Source organism: Entelurus aequoreus, linkage group LG14 (genome assembly GCF_033978785.1).
Source record: "Entelurus aequoreus isolate RoL-2023_Sb linkage group LG14, RoL_Eaeq_v1.1, whole genome shotgun sequence".
NCBI lineage: Eukaryota > Metazoa > Chordata > Actinopteri > Syngnathiformes > Syngnathidae > Entelurus > Entelurus aequoreus.
In genome coordinates, this window is record NC_084744.1 from 24,493,074 (window position 1) to 24,509,235 (window position 16,162).

At 37.4% G+C, this 16,162-nt stretch overlaps 1 protein-coding gene across 2 annotated transcripts in view; it reads left to right on the forward strand.

The window, feature by feature from the left end:
• Positions 1–16,162, forward strand: part of LOC133664564 (uncharacterized) — a 192,145-nt gene that overhangs the window by 14,066 nt on the left and 161,917 nt on the right. Inside the window, exons 1-5 of one of the 2 annotated variants that reach the window (XM_062069282.1) lie at positions 2,032–2,163; positions 7,875–8,019; positions 9,979–10,137; positions 10,239–10,357; positions 13,960–14,193. In XM_062069282.1, coding sequence (XP_061925266.1) covers positions 7,950–8,019; positions 9,979–10,137; positions 10,239–10,357; positions 13,960–14,193 — 582 coding nt within the window. In that variant the 5' untranslated portion in view covers positions 2,032–2,163; positions 7,875–7,949. Of the gene's footprint in view, positions 1–2,031; positions 2,164–7,874; positions 8,020–9,978; positions 10,138–10,238; positions 10,358–13,959; positions 14,194–16,162 lie in introns of those variants that run through there. The other variant, XM_062069281.1, reaches the window with a different exon arrangement.

Below are 16,162 nucleotides of genomic sequence, written 5' to 3' on the forward strand. Positions count from 1 at the left end.
GCTAATAACTACACAAATGGAGTGTAACTGACTACTTTTACAACATGTAATAAAGTAAATCGTTAATATTTGATGTCATCTACCTCCATTCCGCTCGCGTACTGCTTCCTTTATTTCACATTTACCCAACAAAGTCTCATAGTAGTAAGTTGTTGCTTTGAGTCAGGCTGACTACTTCATACTCCTCTGTAAATACGATTAATAGAGTCAGTCTATTTCTCGTAGCTTCGCAAAAAGAAATTAAGTTTGTAAATAATACAAAACCCAAAACCAGTGAAGTTGCCACGTTGTGTATATCGTAAATAAAAACAGAATACTATGATTTGCAAATCCTTTTCAACCTATATTCAATTGAATAGACTGCAAAGACAAGATACTTAACTTTTGAACTGGAACATTTTTGTTATTTTTTGCAAATATTAGCTAATTTGGAATTTGATGCCTGCAACATGTTTCAAAAAAGCTGGCACACGTGACAAAACACATCTGTGAAGGCACCATTAATGCTGAAAGGTACCGTATTTTTCGGATTATAAATCGCTCCGGAGTATACGTAGCACCAACCGAAAATGCATAATAAAGAAGGAAAAAAACATATATACGTCGCGCTCGAGTATAAGTCGCATTTTTGGGGGAAATTTATTTGATAAAACCCAACACCAAGAAAAGACATTTGAAAGGCAATTTAAAATAAATAAAGAATAGTGAACAACAGGCTGAATAAGTCTACGTTATATGAGGCATAAATAACCAACTGAGAACGTGCCTGGTATGTTAACATAACATATTAGGGTAAGAGTCATTCAAATAACTATAACCTATAGAACATGCTATACGTTTACAGACAATCTGTCACTCCTAATCGCTAAATCCGATGAAATCTTCTTCCTCGGTTTCGCTTCTAAACAACTCTGCCAACTCCAAAGATATGCGCCGCTTCCTCTTGCCGTTTTCTGCTGCATATTTCACTACGTCCAGCTTGTAATCTGCAGTATATGATTTCCTTTTCGGTGCCATTTTAGTTCAGCCCTTCTCAGTTTTTATAAGTTACCGCCAATGTTGAAATGATCCATTTTTATAGCTACGGACGTAGTAGCAGGTAGCATCCCATGACCCACAATGCACTTCTGCCATGACGCACAATGCACTTCTGCCATGACCCGCCTCGCCGAATTTTTATTGGTTGACGTGTGTGTGACGATTGCTGACGTGTGTGTGACGATTGCTAACATTCGCCTCGTCTCTTACGGGAATGAGATAAATAATATTATTTGATATTTTACGGTAGTGTGTCAATAATTTCACACATAAGTCGCTCCGGAGTATAAATCGCACCCCCGGCCAAACTATGAAAAAAATTGCGACTTATAATCCGAAAAATACGGTACATACAGGTTTTGGAGCAACATATGTTGCCAACTGAGCAACGTTATCGTGGACGCCCCTGCTTATTTCAGCAAGACAATGCCAAGCCTCGTTTTACAACAGCATGGCTTCATAGTAAAAGAGTGCGGGTACTAGACTGGCCTGCCTGTAGTCCAGACCTGTGGCGCAATATGAAACCTAAAATACCACAAAGGAGAACCCGGGCTGTTGAACAACTTAAGCTGTACATCAAGCAAGAATGGGAAATAATTCCACCTGAAAAGCTTAAAAAATGGGTCTCCTCAGTTCCCAAATGTTTACTGAGTGTTGTTAAAAGGAAAGGCCATGTAACACAGTGGTGAAAATGCCCCTGTGCCAACTTTTTTGCAATGTGTTGCTGACATTAAATTCTAAGTTAATGATTATTTGCAAAAAAAAATTAAGTTTCTCAGTTCGAACATTAAATATCTTGTCTTTGTAGTCTATTCAATTGAATATAAGTTGAAAAGGATTTGCAAATCATTGTATGCTGTTTTTATTTACGAATAACACAATGTGGCAACTTCACTGATTTTGGGCTTTGTAATTGTTATGCCTCACAATGTTATTTTCTAAGATACTTAGTGGTGGAAATTATTTTTGCAGTTTGTGTTCTACTTTGACCCTCCTGTCTTGCCATAGCCAGCTTAGTGTGTGTGTTTCAGACCGCAGGTAAATTCAGTATGAGAGCACATGTCAAACAAACAGCACTCTTGGGGAGGTTTCAAGCTTACTTTTCTACTTTGAAGGTCTAAACCTGTAAGTATATGTAAATGCAACATGCTTTTGTGTAATGTGACACATTATTTGTGCATTTTCAGTATAAGACTGCTATAGTAAGATATGTGTGTCTATTCTTGAAAGCTAATTACTAATTACTGGCAGCATTTTGTTGGTTTGGATGCTAAATAGGTCACATAACATACTTCTATATTTTCTATATTGGTTCATATTGCTATGTACTGTACATATGCTGAATGTAAAATGTTTATGTTCCCATTTTTAAAAAATACAGTTGATCCTTCACTAAAAAGGCCTAAACTACACTCCAGACTCTTGGGTCTCTATTTTCATCAAGGATTATATCAGGGGTCACCAACGCGGTGCCCGCGGGCACCAGGTCGCCCGTAAGGACCAGATGAGTCGCCCGCGGGCCTGTTCTAAAAAAAAAAAAAAAAAATTAAAAAAAAAATAATAATAAATAAATTAAATCTACATAGAATAAACACAAGATACTCTTTCAATCAGTGCATCAACCCAAACAACCTCCCCCATGCACACTCATCCACACCCACTCACACAAAAGGGGTTATTTCTTTCTGCTACCAATATTCTGGTTCCCACAACATAGACAACACATCTGCAAGGGACACAGTCCCTGAAGCACACATGATTGTATAGGTTGCTGGTCCACTAACATTTTCATTAATTACTATTTTTCATGTAATTATTTTTATATTGTTTTACTTTCTTTTTTATCCAAGAAAATGTTTTTTATTTATTTATCTTATTTTATTTTATTTTTTTAAAAAGGGCCTTATCTTCAACAGACCAGGTTGTCAATGAAATTAGATTTTTTTAAAGGGTTTTTTAAACCAGGCCCAGTCCAGATAATGTCCAAGTCGGACTCAGCAACACACACCTTCATTCATGTACACAGAAAAAAATTAGGGAACACAACAGATTGCATATAATTTATAAACAAAATTACATTTTCAAAATAAGCATTTATGTACAGTCCAGATTATGTCCAGGTCACTCAAATTAGGGAACACAACAACAGATATCATATAATCTATAAACATAATTATACTTTCAAAATAAGCCTTTGAGGACTTCTCATCTTTTTTTTAATGTTTTTTGGCATCATTATCGTTTTCAACCATGTAACTTTCTAAAGTTAGAAAATACTGAATAAATGTTTTAAAGAAAGTAATACTAAGTGAATATATGTTTTTGGCCTTAAAAATAAACATTTTACCGAGTACTATAATTAAATTGACTAAATCATGATTGTCAATGAACTCTCCTAAAATAACAGAAATCACATCAAGCTTCATAAACAAACCAATCCTTAAACACATTTTTTCAACTTCCACCCAAAACAAAGACACAATATGACAATACCAAAACAAATGCAGGGTGGATTCAGGCTCCTGACAACAAAATCGGCAATCATCTGACTCTGTCATATTCCATAATTTTAACATTTTCCCTGTGGGTAAGAAGTTATAAATAATTTTAATTTGAAAATAACGATTTTGCACATCGATAGTGGTTTTATAGATTAGTTTGAATATGGCATCCCATGGCAACGGGCAGTCAAAAAAGTCCTCCCATTTTCCATTTGTGTTGTATGAGGCAGCCTTCAAAGATTTCTTTATTAAATAAAAATTATATATTTTTCTATTTATTTTAGTTCCTTTTTGCCAACTAGAATTTCTTATTAGAGGTTTACAAACTAATAATTTAGTAGTTCCATAATTAATTATTTGTTTCCATCTTTTCCCAATTACTCCAGTTAGTTGATAAAATGAAAAGCTTGAGCAAGCATCACCATACATAGCTCTAAATTCATCATACTTCATAATTTTACCATTCTCATTGATAATATCATTGACAAAAGTGATTCCTCTTTCAAACATATTTTTCCAAAAGAAAGGCTTTCCATCTATTACAATATTGGAGTTCATCCATATTAACTGCTGCAAAATATCGTCTCTTTTTTCTGGCACATAAAATTGAAAACACCACCATGAGTGGATTGTTTCCTTTATGTTTCCCAGCAGACTCTCTGGGAGGGGATCACTTGTAAAAAAGGATACAATTTCTTTTGATACAGTACATGTTTTTTGTCCAACAGGACATTTGTGTACCACTCAATGTTTAAATACATCTTTGGAGCAATTGATGCTTTTAAAGACAGACACATAGCTTCAAGGTTGAGAAGTTTCAGGCCCCCATATTCATACTCATTGTATAAAACCTTTCTTTTAATCTTTTCTGGTTTGCCGTTCCAGACAAAATCGAAGACCCTCCGCTCATAAATCTTAAAAAAGTTTTGTGATGGAGCTGGTAATGACAAAAACAAATAAATAAATTGAGGAACAATTAACGAGTTGGCAATAGATATTTTACCATACAAGGTTAGGGATTTCCATTTCCATAATTGCATAATTTTGTCCAGCTTTCTTAGTCGATTATCATAATTTACTGAGCCTAGATCTTCCAGATTCTCTGGGACAACAACACCAAGTATGTTAACTGGTCCATCTGTCCACAAAACAGGCACTTTGCATTCCATTCGAAAGGACGTTTCCTTTAGATTTCCGATCCTTAACATTTTACATTTATCATAATTAAGCTTAAGGCCAGATTGCTGTGAAAATATGTCCAAAAGATTAAGAAGGTTCCGCAAACAATGAGGAAAAATCTTATCTTTGTGAATCAGCCTTTTCTGACATGAACTTAATCAAGAACAAACACAGAACACGCCTCACTGATGCGCATCTGCAAGACTCACTCTGAGTTGCAGTGTCAAGTTACACACCAGAGTACAACGCACTAGTTAACAGCATGCAATGCCAGGCTTCCCACTAACTGACAAAGAAACAGATAACAGATTTGGTGTCCAGTTCAAAGTGTGACATGATTTATTTAAAAATTTGAGAGTTGACTTTTGTATTTTACATGAGTTATTATTTGTACAAACATGGTGCAAAGTAATTCATGATTTGTTCAAAAATGTTAGTGGCTAGCTAGTTAAAATGAGATATTGTGATTTCACAAGACTGTCTTAGAAGTGATCATTTGAAAATGTTCAATTTGAAAAATGTGCACTTAGAGAAAATATAAAAATAAAGTGTTGCATATTGATATTTATCTGTTTCTATATATATTTATTGTGAGAAATCATTAAGATGATCAGTGTTTCCACAAAGATAAATATCATTAATTATTAATAATAACAGAGTTAAAGGTAAATTGAGCAAATTGGCTACTTCTGGCAATTTATTTAAGTGTGTATCTAACTGGTAGCCCTTCGCATTAATCAGTACCCAAGAAGTAGCCCTTGGTTTCAAAAAGGTTGGTGACCCCTGGATTATATCATGTTAGCTATCTGCTAAGCTAACCAGTAAAAAGCAAGAGCAGAATAGTAATAAACAACAATAAACTGCATATAGTTTAAAGAGTAAAAACACTGCAAGATCGTTCCACTGTTCAGCGTTCTTCGGCACACAAAAGTTACACTGCAAAAAGTCAGTGTTCAAAAACAAGAAAAAAAACAGAGAAAAATTAGGGGTATTTGAACTAAGCTAAATTATCTGCCAATAGAACAAGAAAATGTGGCTTGTCAAGACATTCCAAAACAAGTAAAATGAGCTGACTTCAATGAACCCAAAAATACCTTAAAATAAGTATATTCTCACTAATAAGTGCACTTTTCTTGGTAGAAAAAAAAAGAGACCTTTTTGCTCAATATGTTGAAAAATATTCTTAAATTAAGAAAATGCTAGTGCCATTATCTTGACATAATGATATGCGCTCGGCATTACATTTCTTGAAACCAGCAAACTTATACTAAAAACTAATTTATTGTTCTTAATGGAAAGGCAACAAGGCAACCGCTTGTTACTCTCGGGGTCTCCTAGCCGCTCAGGCAAATCATATGGTCTAAAAATGCATATTTCCATCGATAACATGACATCATCGCGCTAAGTGCGTGCTCTTTCAGTCAATTAGTGCGCATATATATACAGCCCGGCCCCCGGCCAAACATTTTGTAATTGTAATTTTGAAGAATTCATCTGAATGTGCATGAACTATTTCTGTTCAAAATTGTTACAAATGTCACATGTTAAATGTTTAAATATTAACTGTCAGTTTACTGTACTGTGCTTACTGTACTACTTTATGAGTACGTATTTTCTCTTGTTTCATTGAAAATAAAACAGCAAAGTCCATTTGGCTGTCATCCATTTTAATTATGAGACAAAATTGTGTCAGAAAGTCTTGATTTTTTTATTCATGCTTGAAATAAGAAATTATTACTTTAAAAAAGTAGTTTTATACTTGTTAGTGTTGATGACACAGTTTTGCAACAGTTGATATTCTAGTTTCAAGCATGTTTTACTCAATATAGGTCATAACATCTCAGCTGCAAGCTGTAATATCTTACTGAGATCATTTAGGACCAAAACCCTTAAAACAAGTAAAACACTCTAACATAAAATCTGCTTAGTGAGAAGAAATATCTTATCAGACAGAAAATAAGCAAATATCACCCTTATTTGAGATATTTAATCTTACTTAGATTTCAGTTTTTGCAGTGTACTGCAAGTTGAAAGTTCCTTTCGTTCTTCTTTCTCTCCGTTGTCAAGTTTATTGTAATAGAAATACACAAGAAATAGGAAATAAGTCGTCTAGCATTCTGTAAATGCCGGTCCTGCGTTCGAAAAATACATTTCAGTGTCTATTGATGAGGTGGCGACTTGTCCAGGGTGTACCCCGTCTTCCGCCCGAATGCAGCTGAGATAGGCTCCAGCACCCCCCGCGACCCAGAACGGGACAAGCGGTAGAAAATGGGATGGATGGATGGAACGCCTCTAACTGTGTTCAACCAGTCAGCGTTTGACAGCACAGCACGCTGCCGATGAGGTTCCAGGAACCTTCCAAAAGTCCCACATAACTGGCAGCAACTAAAAAACGTTTCTGAAGAACTAAATGTACCCTTTTTGATTGATTGATTGAAACTTTTATTAGTAGATTGCACAGTGCAGTACATATTCCGTACAATTGACCACTAAATGGTAACACCCGAATAAGTTTTTCAACTTGTTTAAGTCGGGGTCCACTTAAATTGATTCATGATACAGATATATACTAGCATCATAATACAGTCATCACACAAGATAATCATCAGAGTATATACATTGAATTATTTACATTATTTACAATCCGGGGTGTGAGTAGGTTTGGTTGATATCAACACTTCAGTCATCAACAATTGCATCATCAGAGAAATGGATATTGGAACAGTGTAGGACTGACTTGGTAGGATATGTACAGCAAGTAGTGGACATAGCGAGAGAGAGAGATCAGAAAGCATAAGAATAAGTATCTACATTTGATTATTTACAATGCGGGGAGGTAGGATGTGGAAGGGAGGGTGTTAGTTTAGGGTTGAAGTTGCCTGGAGGTGTTCTTTTAGTGCGGTTTTGAAGGAGGATAGAGATGCCCGGGTAGTTTTTGGTAAAAACACAAGGGGAACTTTATTTACCTGGGTGAATGGTAAAGTTCCTGTAAAAGTTCCTGCGTTGGAAAAGGGCCTTTTGACTGTAAAGAAAGAGTAATTTAAAAGCAAAAGATCTGTATTTTAAGTGTCAAATCTTCACTTCGTTTGGGGTGAAGAGGTGAGGTGGTTAGCAGGGGTCCGACATTAGTGACTGACAGCAGTTTCCTTCTTTCAGAAGTCTGTGCTTTTGCAGCTGTACCGCTTCTCCCTGGAGGATCCAGAGGTCAGAATCGCCGCATACCAGCAACTCATGTGCTGCCCGGACCCCAACGTGTTGGAGGTGGTGAAGGTGACGCTGAGAAACGAAACCTCCAGCCAAGGTTGATACATACAACAGGATGTAATTGAATTCCCCTTTGTGTAATTATAATCAGAATACCGGTAATTAGTATATTTACATAATGCCTTATTTGTTTGGTAGAGTGATATTTGATACGTTTTTTTAATTAGTGATGTCAAATAATCATACATTTTATTCAGATTAATCACAGGGTTGCTGTGGATTAATTTCGATTCAAATCTTTTTTTAGGGCTCTCAGAAATAACGAGTTAACTCATGATTAATCACTAAAATTTAGGCCATTATTCATGTATAGTTGCAGATTATTTAGGCAATTTATTTTGTTCAAAAGGATAAATTCCAGAGATTTTCCACACTAGTGGAGCACCAAACTACCTGATAATTATTATTTTATTATTATAATAATTTAATTATGTCAAATGTGTATTTAAAAACTTACACACGGATATCTTGCTATCAACTGCACGCGTTAAATCTATCGCAGCACCAAGCAAATAATCTCAAGATCCCCATCATATCAATTCCTAGATGTGATTGAAATTATTTAAGGCGCACTACACAAAATAAACGTAACGTTATTAATATCAGTACTATGGATACCATTAACAAAAATTCCTCAAAACAGCCCACTACCTATAATATGGGCTTTTTAAACATCAGATCATCCCAAAACGTTATTTATGAGGTCATTAAAGACAACAATCTTAACGTCATTGGTCTCAGCGAAACCTGGCTAAAACCAGAATAATTTTTCCCACTTAACGAGGCATCTCCTCCTAACTATACGAGTGCACATATTGGCCGTCCCCTTAAAAGGGGTGGAGGGGTCGCACTATTATACAATGAAAACCTTAACCTCACCCCTAACCTAAGTAATAAATATAAATCATTTGAGGTGCTTACTATGAGGTCTGTCACACCGCTACTTCTCTATATGGCCCCCTGGGCCCTATTCGGACTTTGTCAGTGAATTTTCAGAGTTATTTAATCTCCGTAATATCGCTAAAATTTGTGCCATTTTGTCCACCACCGACGCTGAGATCATTATTCATGCGTTTGTTATGTCTCGTCTCGATTACTGTAACGTATTATTTCCGGGTCTCCCTATGTCTGGCATTAAAAGACTATAGACTTTTGACAAGAACAAGAAAGTTTGATCATATTAAGCCTATACTGGCACACCTGCACTGGCTTCCTCTGCACTTAAGATGCAACTTTAAGGTTTTGATACTTACGTATAAAATACTAAACGGTCTAGCTCCATCTTATCTTGCGGCCAGAAATCTGCGTTCAAAGAACTGTGGCCTATTTGTGATTCCCAGAGCCCCAAAAAAGTCTGCAGACGTCAGACACGAAAATATTGCATTAATCATGTCGTATAAGAAGATGGGGCTTTATTGTCATTGCACTTTTGGGGGGGTTCAGTCAGGGGCCAGGAAAAACAACTCGGGGGTAGGTAAAAAGACTCATACAGTTCTACCGAGTAGCAAATTTCAGCACAAAATACACACTGACTAGACTATTTGAATTATGCAAGCGAGTCATAACGTATGATTAATCGTGATTAATCTTGATTTAAAATTGTGAATAATCTGATTTAAAAAAATATTATAGGACAGCACTCATTTAGAGTTGTTCTCAAGATGTATTACAGCATTTTTTAAAATTTATTATTTCCATCCATCCATTTTCTACGGCTTGTCCCTCTCAGGGTTGCGGGGGGTGCTGGAGCCTATGTCAGCTGCATTCGGGGGAATGCTGTCCATGTACTATTTACATTACTTTCATTTATTTTGGAACACAACAAACCAAAATGATTCTCCATCTACACAATTCAATGAAAAAATCTGTTTACTAATGTGATAAATTAATTTGCATTAATGAGAGGGACAAGCAGTAGAAAATGGTTGGATGGATAGGTTTATTTTGTCAAGTGTTTTGAAATAAAATATAAGCTGATTTTTGTTGTTTTGTCTAGTGGGCTCATTTGTGTGGAGTCATTTGACTAATATCCTATGGAGCGAAGACCCCATGAAACAGACACTGATTGATTCACTGCCTGACGACATAATCAGCAAACATTTTGAAGCAGAGTTTTTGAAATACTCTTCATATTCAGACTACACTGTCATACGTGGTAAGATGACCTGGACATAAAACCACTGTATTTAAGGATATTTGTCATCAAAGTGCATTCGAATATTACCTTTGCTATTGCTCCTATTCTTCATGTTTCAGGCATGGGAATGACAAATGTAGAAACATCTGTCATTTTTTCTCCAAAATCCTTCCTTCCGAGATCTGTCACTACCAACCTGACGGTCTATTTCCATGGTAGAGCCAGCAACCTTCTGGAGGTGAGTAGTGCCAATTCTACTTCTGTCTTAGGAAAGGACTACATTATTATCGTTATTTTTATTGTTATTATTGTAGGTCAGGGTTGTCAAACTCATTTTGATTGAGGGCCACATTGTACTTATGGCTGCCCTCAGAGGGCCGCTTGTAACAACGAATGATATATGAATTTGCCTATGCATTTGATTTTTTAAAAATTTTTTTTTAACGTACACTGTAAAAAAAACCAACTATTTTTTACAGAAAAAAAAATAGCAACCCAATCACCAGAATTTTACTATAAAATGTACAGTGTTTTTTGCAACAAATTACGGTAAATGTAAAAACTTTACCATTGTTTTTATTTTATTCTGGCAACAGCTGCCAATTTTTTACCGTTAAAAATACTGTGATACTGTTTTACCATTAACAGTAAAAATAACAACCATAGATCTTACAGTAATAACACTTGCAGCTCAGTCGACAGAATTTCCCGTAAAAAGTGGTAGTTTTTTTCAATTTGCAGTAATATGCTATAAAAAAACATCGCAAATTTTACAGTAAAATGTATTGTCTTTTTTACTGTGTACAATTTGATGGATAACTTGCTCGAAAACCATAAGTCAAGCAGAAATGTAAGTATTTTAACAAAATAAAATATTTGGAAAGTATGATATTATATTTTTTGCTATATTGGATAATATTAAAGTTTAAAAAGGCCTACTGAAATGATTTTTTTTTATTTAAACGGGAATAGCAGATCCATTCTATGTGTCATACTTGATCATTTCGCGATATTGCCATATTTTTGCTGAAAGGATTTAGTAGAGAAAATCGACGATAAAGTTCGCAACTTTTGCTCGCTGATAAAAAAAAAGCCTTGCCTGTACCGGAAGTAGCGTGACGTCACAGGAGCTAGTATTCCTCACAATTCCCCATTGTTTACAATGGAGCGAGAGAGATTTGGACCGAGAAAGTGATGATTACCCCATTAATTTGAGCGAGGATGAAAGATTTGTAGATGAGGAACGTTACAGTGAACGACTTGAGAGGCAGTGATTGACGTATCTTTTTTCGCTCTGACCGTAACTTAGGTACAAGCTGGCTCATTGGATTCCACACTCTCCTTTTTATATTGTGGATCACGGATTTGTATTTTAAACCACCTCGGATACTATATCCTCTTGAAAATGAGAGTCGAGCACGCGAAATGGACATTTAAAGTGACTTTTATCTCCAAGACAATACATCGGTGACACACTTAGCTACTGAGCTAGCGCGATAGCATCGTTCTCAAATGAAGATAGAAACAAAATAAATAAACCCCTTAATGGAAGGATAGATAGAAAATCAACAATACTATTAAACCGTGGACATGTAAATACACGGTTAATGATTTCCAGGCTGGCGAAGGTTAACAATGCTGTGCTAACGACGCCATTGAAGCTAACTTAGCAACCAGACCTCACAGAACTATGTACACTCTCCTTTTTCTATTATGAATCACATATTTGTATTTTAAACCACCTCAGATACTATATCCTCTTGAAAATGAGAGTCGAGCACGCGAAATGGACATTTAAAGTGACTTTTATCTCCAAGACAATACATCGGTGACACACTTAGCTACTGAGCTAGAGCGATAGCATCGTTCTCAAATGAAGATAGAAACAACATAAATAAACCCCTTAATGGAAGGATAGATAGAAAATCAACAATACTATTAAACCGTGGACATGTAAATACACGGTTAATGATTTCCAGGCTGGCGAAGGTTAACAATGCTGTGCTAACGACGCCATTGAAGCTAACTTAGCAACCAGACCTCACAGAACTATGTACTCTCTCCTTTTTCTATTGTGAATCACAGATTTGTATTTTAAACCACCTCGAATACTATATCCTCTTGAAAATGAGAGTCGAGCACGCGAAATGGACATTTAAAGTGACTTTTATCTCCAAGACAATACATCGGTGACACACTTAGCTACTGAGCTAGCGCGATAGCATCGTTCTCAAATGAAGATAGAAACAAAATAAATAAACCCTTTAATGGAAGGATAGATAGAAAATCAACAATACTATTAAACCGTGGACATGTAAATACACGGTTAATGATTTCCAGGCTGGCGAAGGTTAACAATGCTGTGCTAACGACGCCATTGAAGCTAACTTAGCAACCAGACCTCACAGAACTATGTACACTCTCCTTTTTCTATTGTGAATCACAGATTTGTATTTTAAACCACCTCGGATACTATATCCTCTTGAAAATGAGAGTCGAGCACGCGAAATGGACATTTAAAGTGACTTTTATCTCCAAGACAATACATCGGTGACACACTTAGCTACTGAGCTAGCGCGATAGCATCGTTCTCAAATGAAGATAGAAACAAAATAAATAAACCCCTTAATGGAAGGATAGATAGAAAATCAACAATACTATTAAATCGTGGACATGTAAATACACGGTTAATGATTTCCAGGCTGGCGAAGGTTAACAATGCTGTGCTAACGACGCCATTGAAGCTAACTTAGCAACCAGACCTCACAGAACTATGTACTCTCTCCTTTTTCTATTGTGAATCACAGATTTGTATTTTAAACCACCTCGGATACTATATCCTCTTGAAAATGAGAGTCGAGCACGCGAAATGGACATTTAAAGTGACTTATCTCCAAGACAATACATCGGTGACACACTTAGCTACTGAGCTAGCGCGTAGCATCGTTCTCAAATGAAGATAGAAACCCATCAACAGCCGTGCTCACCTGCATTCCAGCGATCAACGGCACGACGAAGGACTTCATCCGTGGGTTTGGCGGCAAGCATCGGCTAGGCGTCAGGGTAAGTAGTTCTTGTTGTGTTGCTGTAAGTATTGTAATGCCCCGCAGTGGAGAAGGAGTCACACAGACGAAGAAGCGCTGCTCAATCGCTTTATTAAAAAGCGGTAACTGGTTGTAGTTCAAAAAGTAACGCACACACATACACGAGCTGCTGTTAGCCAAAGCTCACACACACAAGTTCTCCGCCAACTCACTCGCGCATGCGCGTTCCCCAAACCCTTAAAGACAGTACACTAATGCAAATATCACAGATATTACAGTATTGTACTTAGCCGCTAAGACACCGATCGATCCCACCTACAACTTTCTTCTTTGCAGTCTCCATTGTTCATTAAACAAATTGCAAAAGATTCACCAACACGGATGTCCAGAATAATGTGGAATTTTGTCGAAGAAAACAAGAGGCTTTTCTATCGGGTCCGTTGGGGTCCAACCACGTCCGTTGCTTTTGTGACGTCACGCGCATAAATCATATCCAAAGGAGTTTTTCAACCGGAAGTGTGGCGGGAATTTTAAAATTGAACTTTATAAGTTAACCCGGCCGTATTGGCATGTGTTGCAATGTTAAGATTTCATCATTGATATATAAACTATCAGACTGCGTGGTTGGTAGTAGTGGGTTTCAGTAGGCCTTTAAAAGGTATGCAATGTCATGCGGTACCAGCATTTTTTTCTGTTAAAATGGAAAGAACAAATACATTTACTAAGAAAAGATAAAGTACTTTATTGACTATTCCCAGGCCCCTGTGGGCCACATAAAATGACATCTCTGTTCTAGGTGGACTTTCGAATTGAGAATGCTGAACCACTTCTGAAGAGCGTTTTTAGTCAGCTGAGTCCCAGCTATGTCAGAGACCACACTGCTCCCCAACAAAAACATGTGGTTCCCAAAGAAGCAAGGAGGACCAGAAGGAACACAAATGAAGGCAGCGGAGGAGTGGAAGACGAGTGTTTATCCAGCTCCAACAGTTACCTAAAGCGGGCCAGGGCGTTGGTGAGATCACGGAAAAGGGTGGGAGACCGTGACAATGCTGTTGTCTTATCACAAGAGTGGGTGCTTGCAAACGTATGGTCAGAATTCCACTTGGTATTTTGAAAAGACGAACAAGACGGGTATGTTGTTTAGCTTTGCAATGGACAGGAAGCATGTCACGCTCACCTGTTGCTTTATTAAGTACACATCTGAGTAGGATATACAAAACACAAAACCAGTGAAGTTTGCACGTTGTGTAAATCGTAAATAAAAACAGAATACAATGATTTGCAAATCCTTTTCAACCTATATTCGATTGAATACACTGCAAAGACAAGACATTTAACGTTTGAACTGGAAAACTTTGTATTTTTTGCAAATATTAGTTAATTTGAAATTTGACGCCTGCAACATGTTTAAAAAAAGCTGGCACAAGTGGCAAAAAAGACATAGAAAGTTGAGGAATGCTCATCAAACACTTATTTGGAACATCCCACAGGTGAACAGGCTAATTGGGAAACAGGTGGGTGCCATGATTGGGTATAAAAGCAGCTTCCATGAAATGCTCAGTCATTCACAAACAAGGATAGGGCGAGGGTCACCACTTTGTGAACAAATGTTGTTTAAAAACATTTCTCAACCAGCAATTGCAAGGAATTTAGGGATTTCACCATCTACGGTCCATAATATCAAAAGGTTTAGAGTCTGGAGAGATCACTGCACATAAGCAGCAAGGCTGAAAATTAACATTGAATGCCCGTGACCTTCGATCACTCAGGCGGTACTGCATCAAAAACCGACATCAGTGTGTAAAGGATATCATCACATGGGCTCAGGAACACTTCAGAAAACCAGTGTCAGTAACTACAGTTTGTCGCTACATCTGTAAGTGCAAGTTAAAACTCTAGTATGCAAAGCAAAATGTATTTATCTATTTATCAACAACACCCAGAAACGCCACCGGCTTCGCTGGGCCCGAGCTCATCTAAGATGAACTGATGCAAAGTGTAAAAGTGTTCTGTGGTCTGATAAGTCCACATTTCAAATTGTTTTTGGAAACGGTGGTCCTTGTGTCCTCCGGAACAAAAAGGCAAAGAACCATCCGGATTGTTATAGGCGCAAAGTTGAAAAGCCAGCATCTGTGATGGTATGGGGGTGTGTGAGTGCCCAAAGCATGGTGTAACTTACACATCTGTGAAGGCACCATTAATGCTGAAAGGTACGTACAGGTTTTGGAGCAACACATGTTGCCATCCAAGCAACGTTATCATGGACGCCCCAGCTTATTTCAGTAAGACAATGCCAAGCCATGTGTTACAACAGCGTGGCTTCATAGTAAAAGAGTGCGGGTACTAGACTGGCCTGCCTGTAGTCCAGACCTGTCTCCCATTGAAATTGTGTGGCGTAATATGTTCCTAAAATACGACAACGGAGACCCCGAACTGTTGAACAACTTAAGCTGTTCATCAAGCAAGAATGGGAAATAATTCCTCCTGAAAAGCTTCAAAAATTGGTCGCCTCAGTTCCCAAACGTATACTGTTCGTGTTGTTAGAATCAGAATCAGAATCAGAATCAGAATAGTTTTATTGCCATTGTTTGAGAACGGGTTCACAAAGTAGGAATTTTTCTTGGTGCAAACGTGCGACATAAAACACATATAACACATATTTGGTATAAAAAGAGCTGTGACTGAGCTATCAGATAGACTTAGAAGGGATTCAAGGAATTCAAGGAGCTGCTGTTAGGAGTTCTTGTTCATTTGCCTGATGGCCGAGGGGAAAAAACTGTTCAGGTGGCGGGAGGTGTGGGTCTGGATGGAGCGTAGTCTCCTGCCTGAGGGGAGAGGGGAGAATAGTTTGTGTCCAGGGTGAGAAGAGTCAGCTGTGATCCGACCCACACGCCTCCTGGTCCTGGAAGAGAACAAGTCCTGGAGGGATGGGAGCTTGCAGCCAATCACCTTCTCCGCAGCACGTACGATGCGTTGCAGTCTATTGTTATCCTGGACTG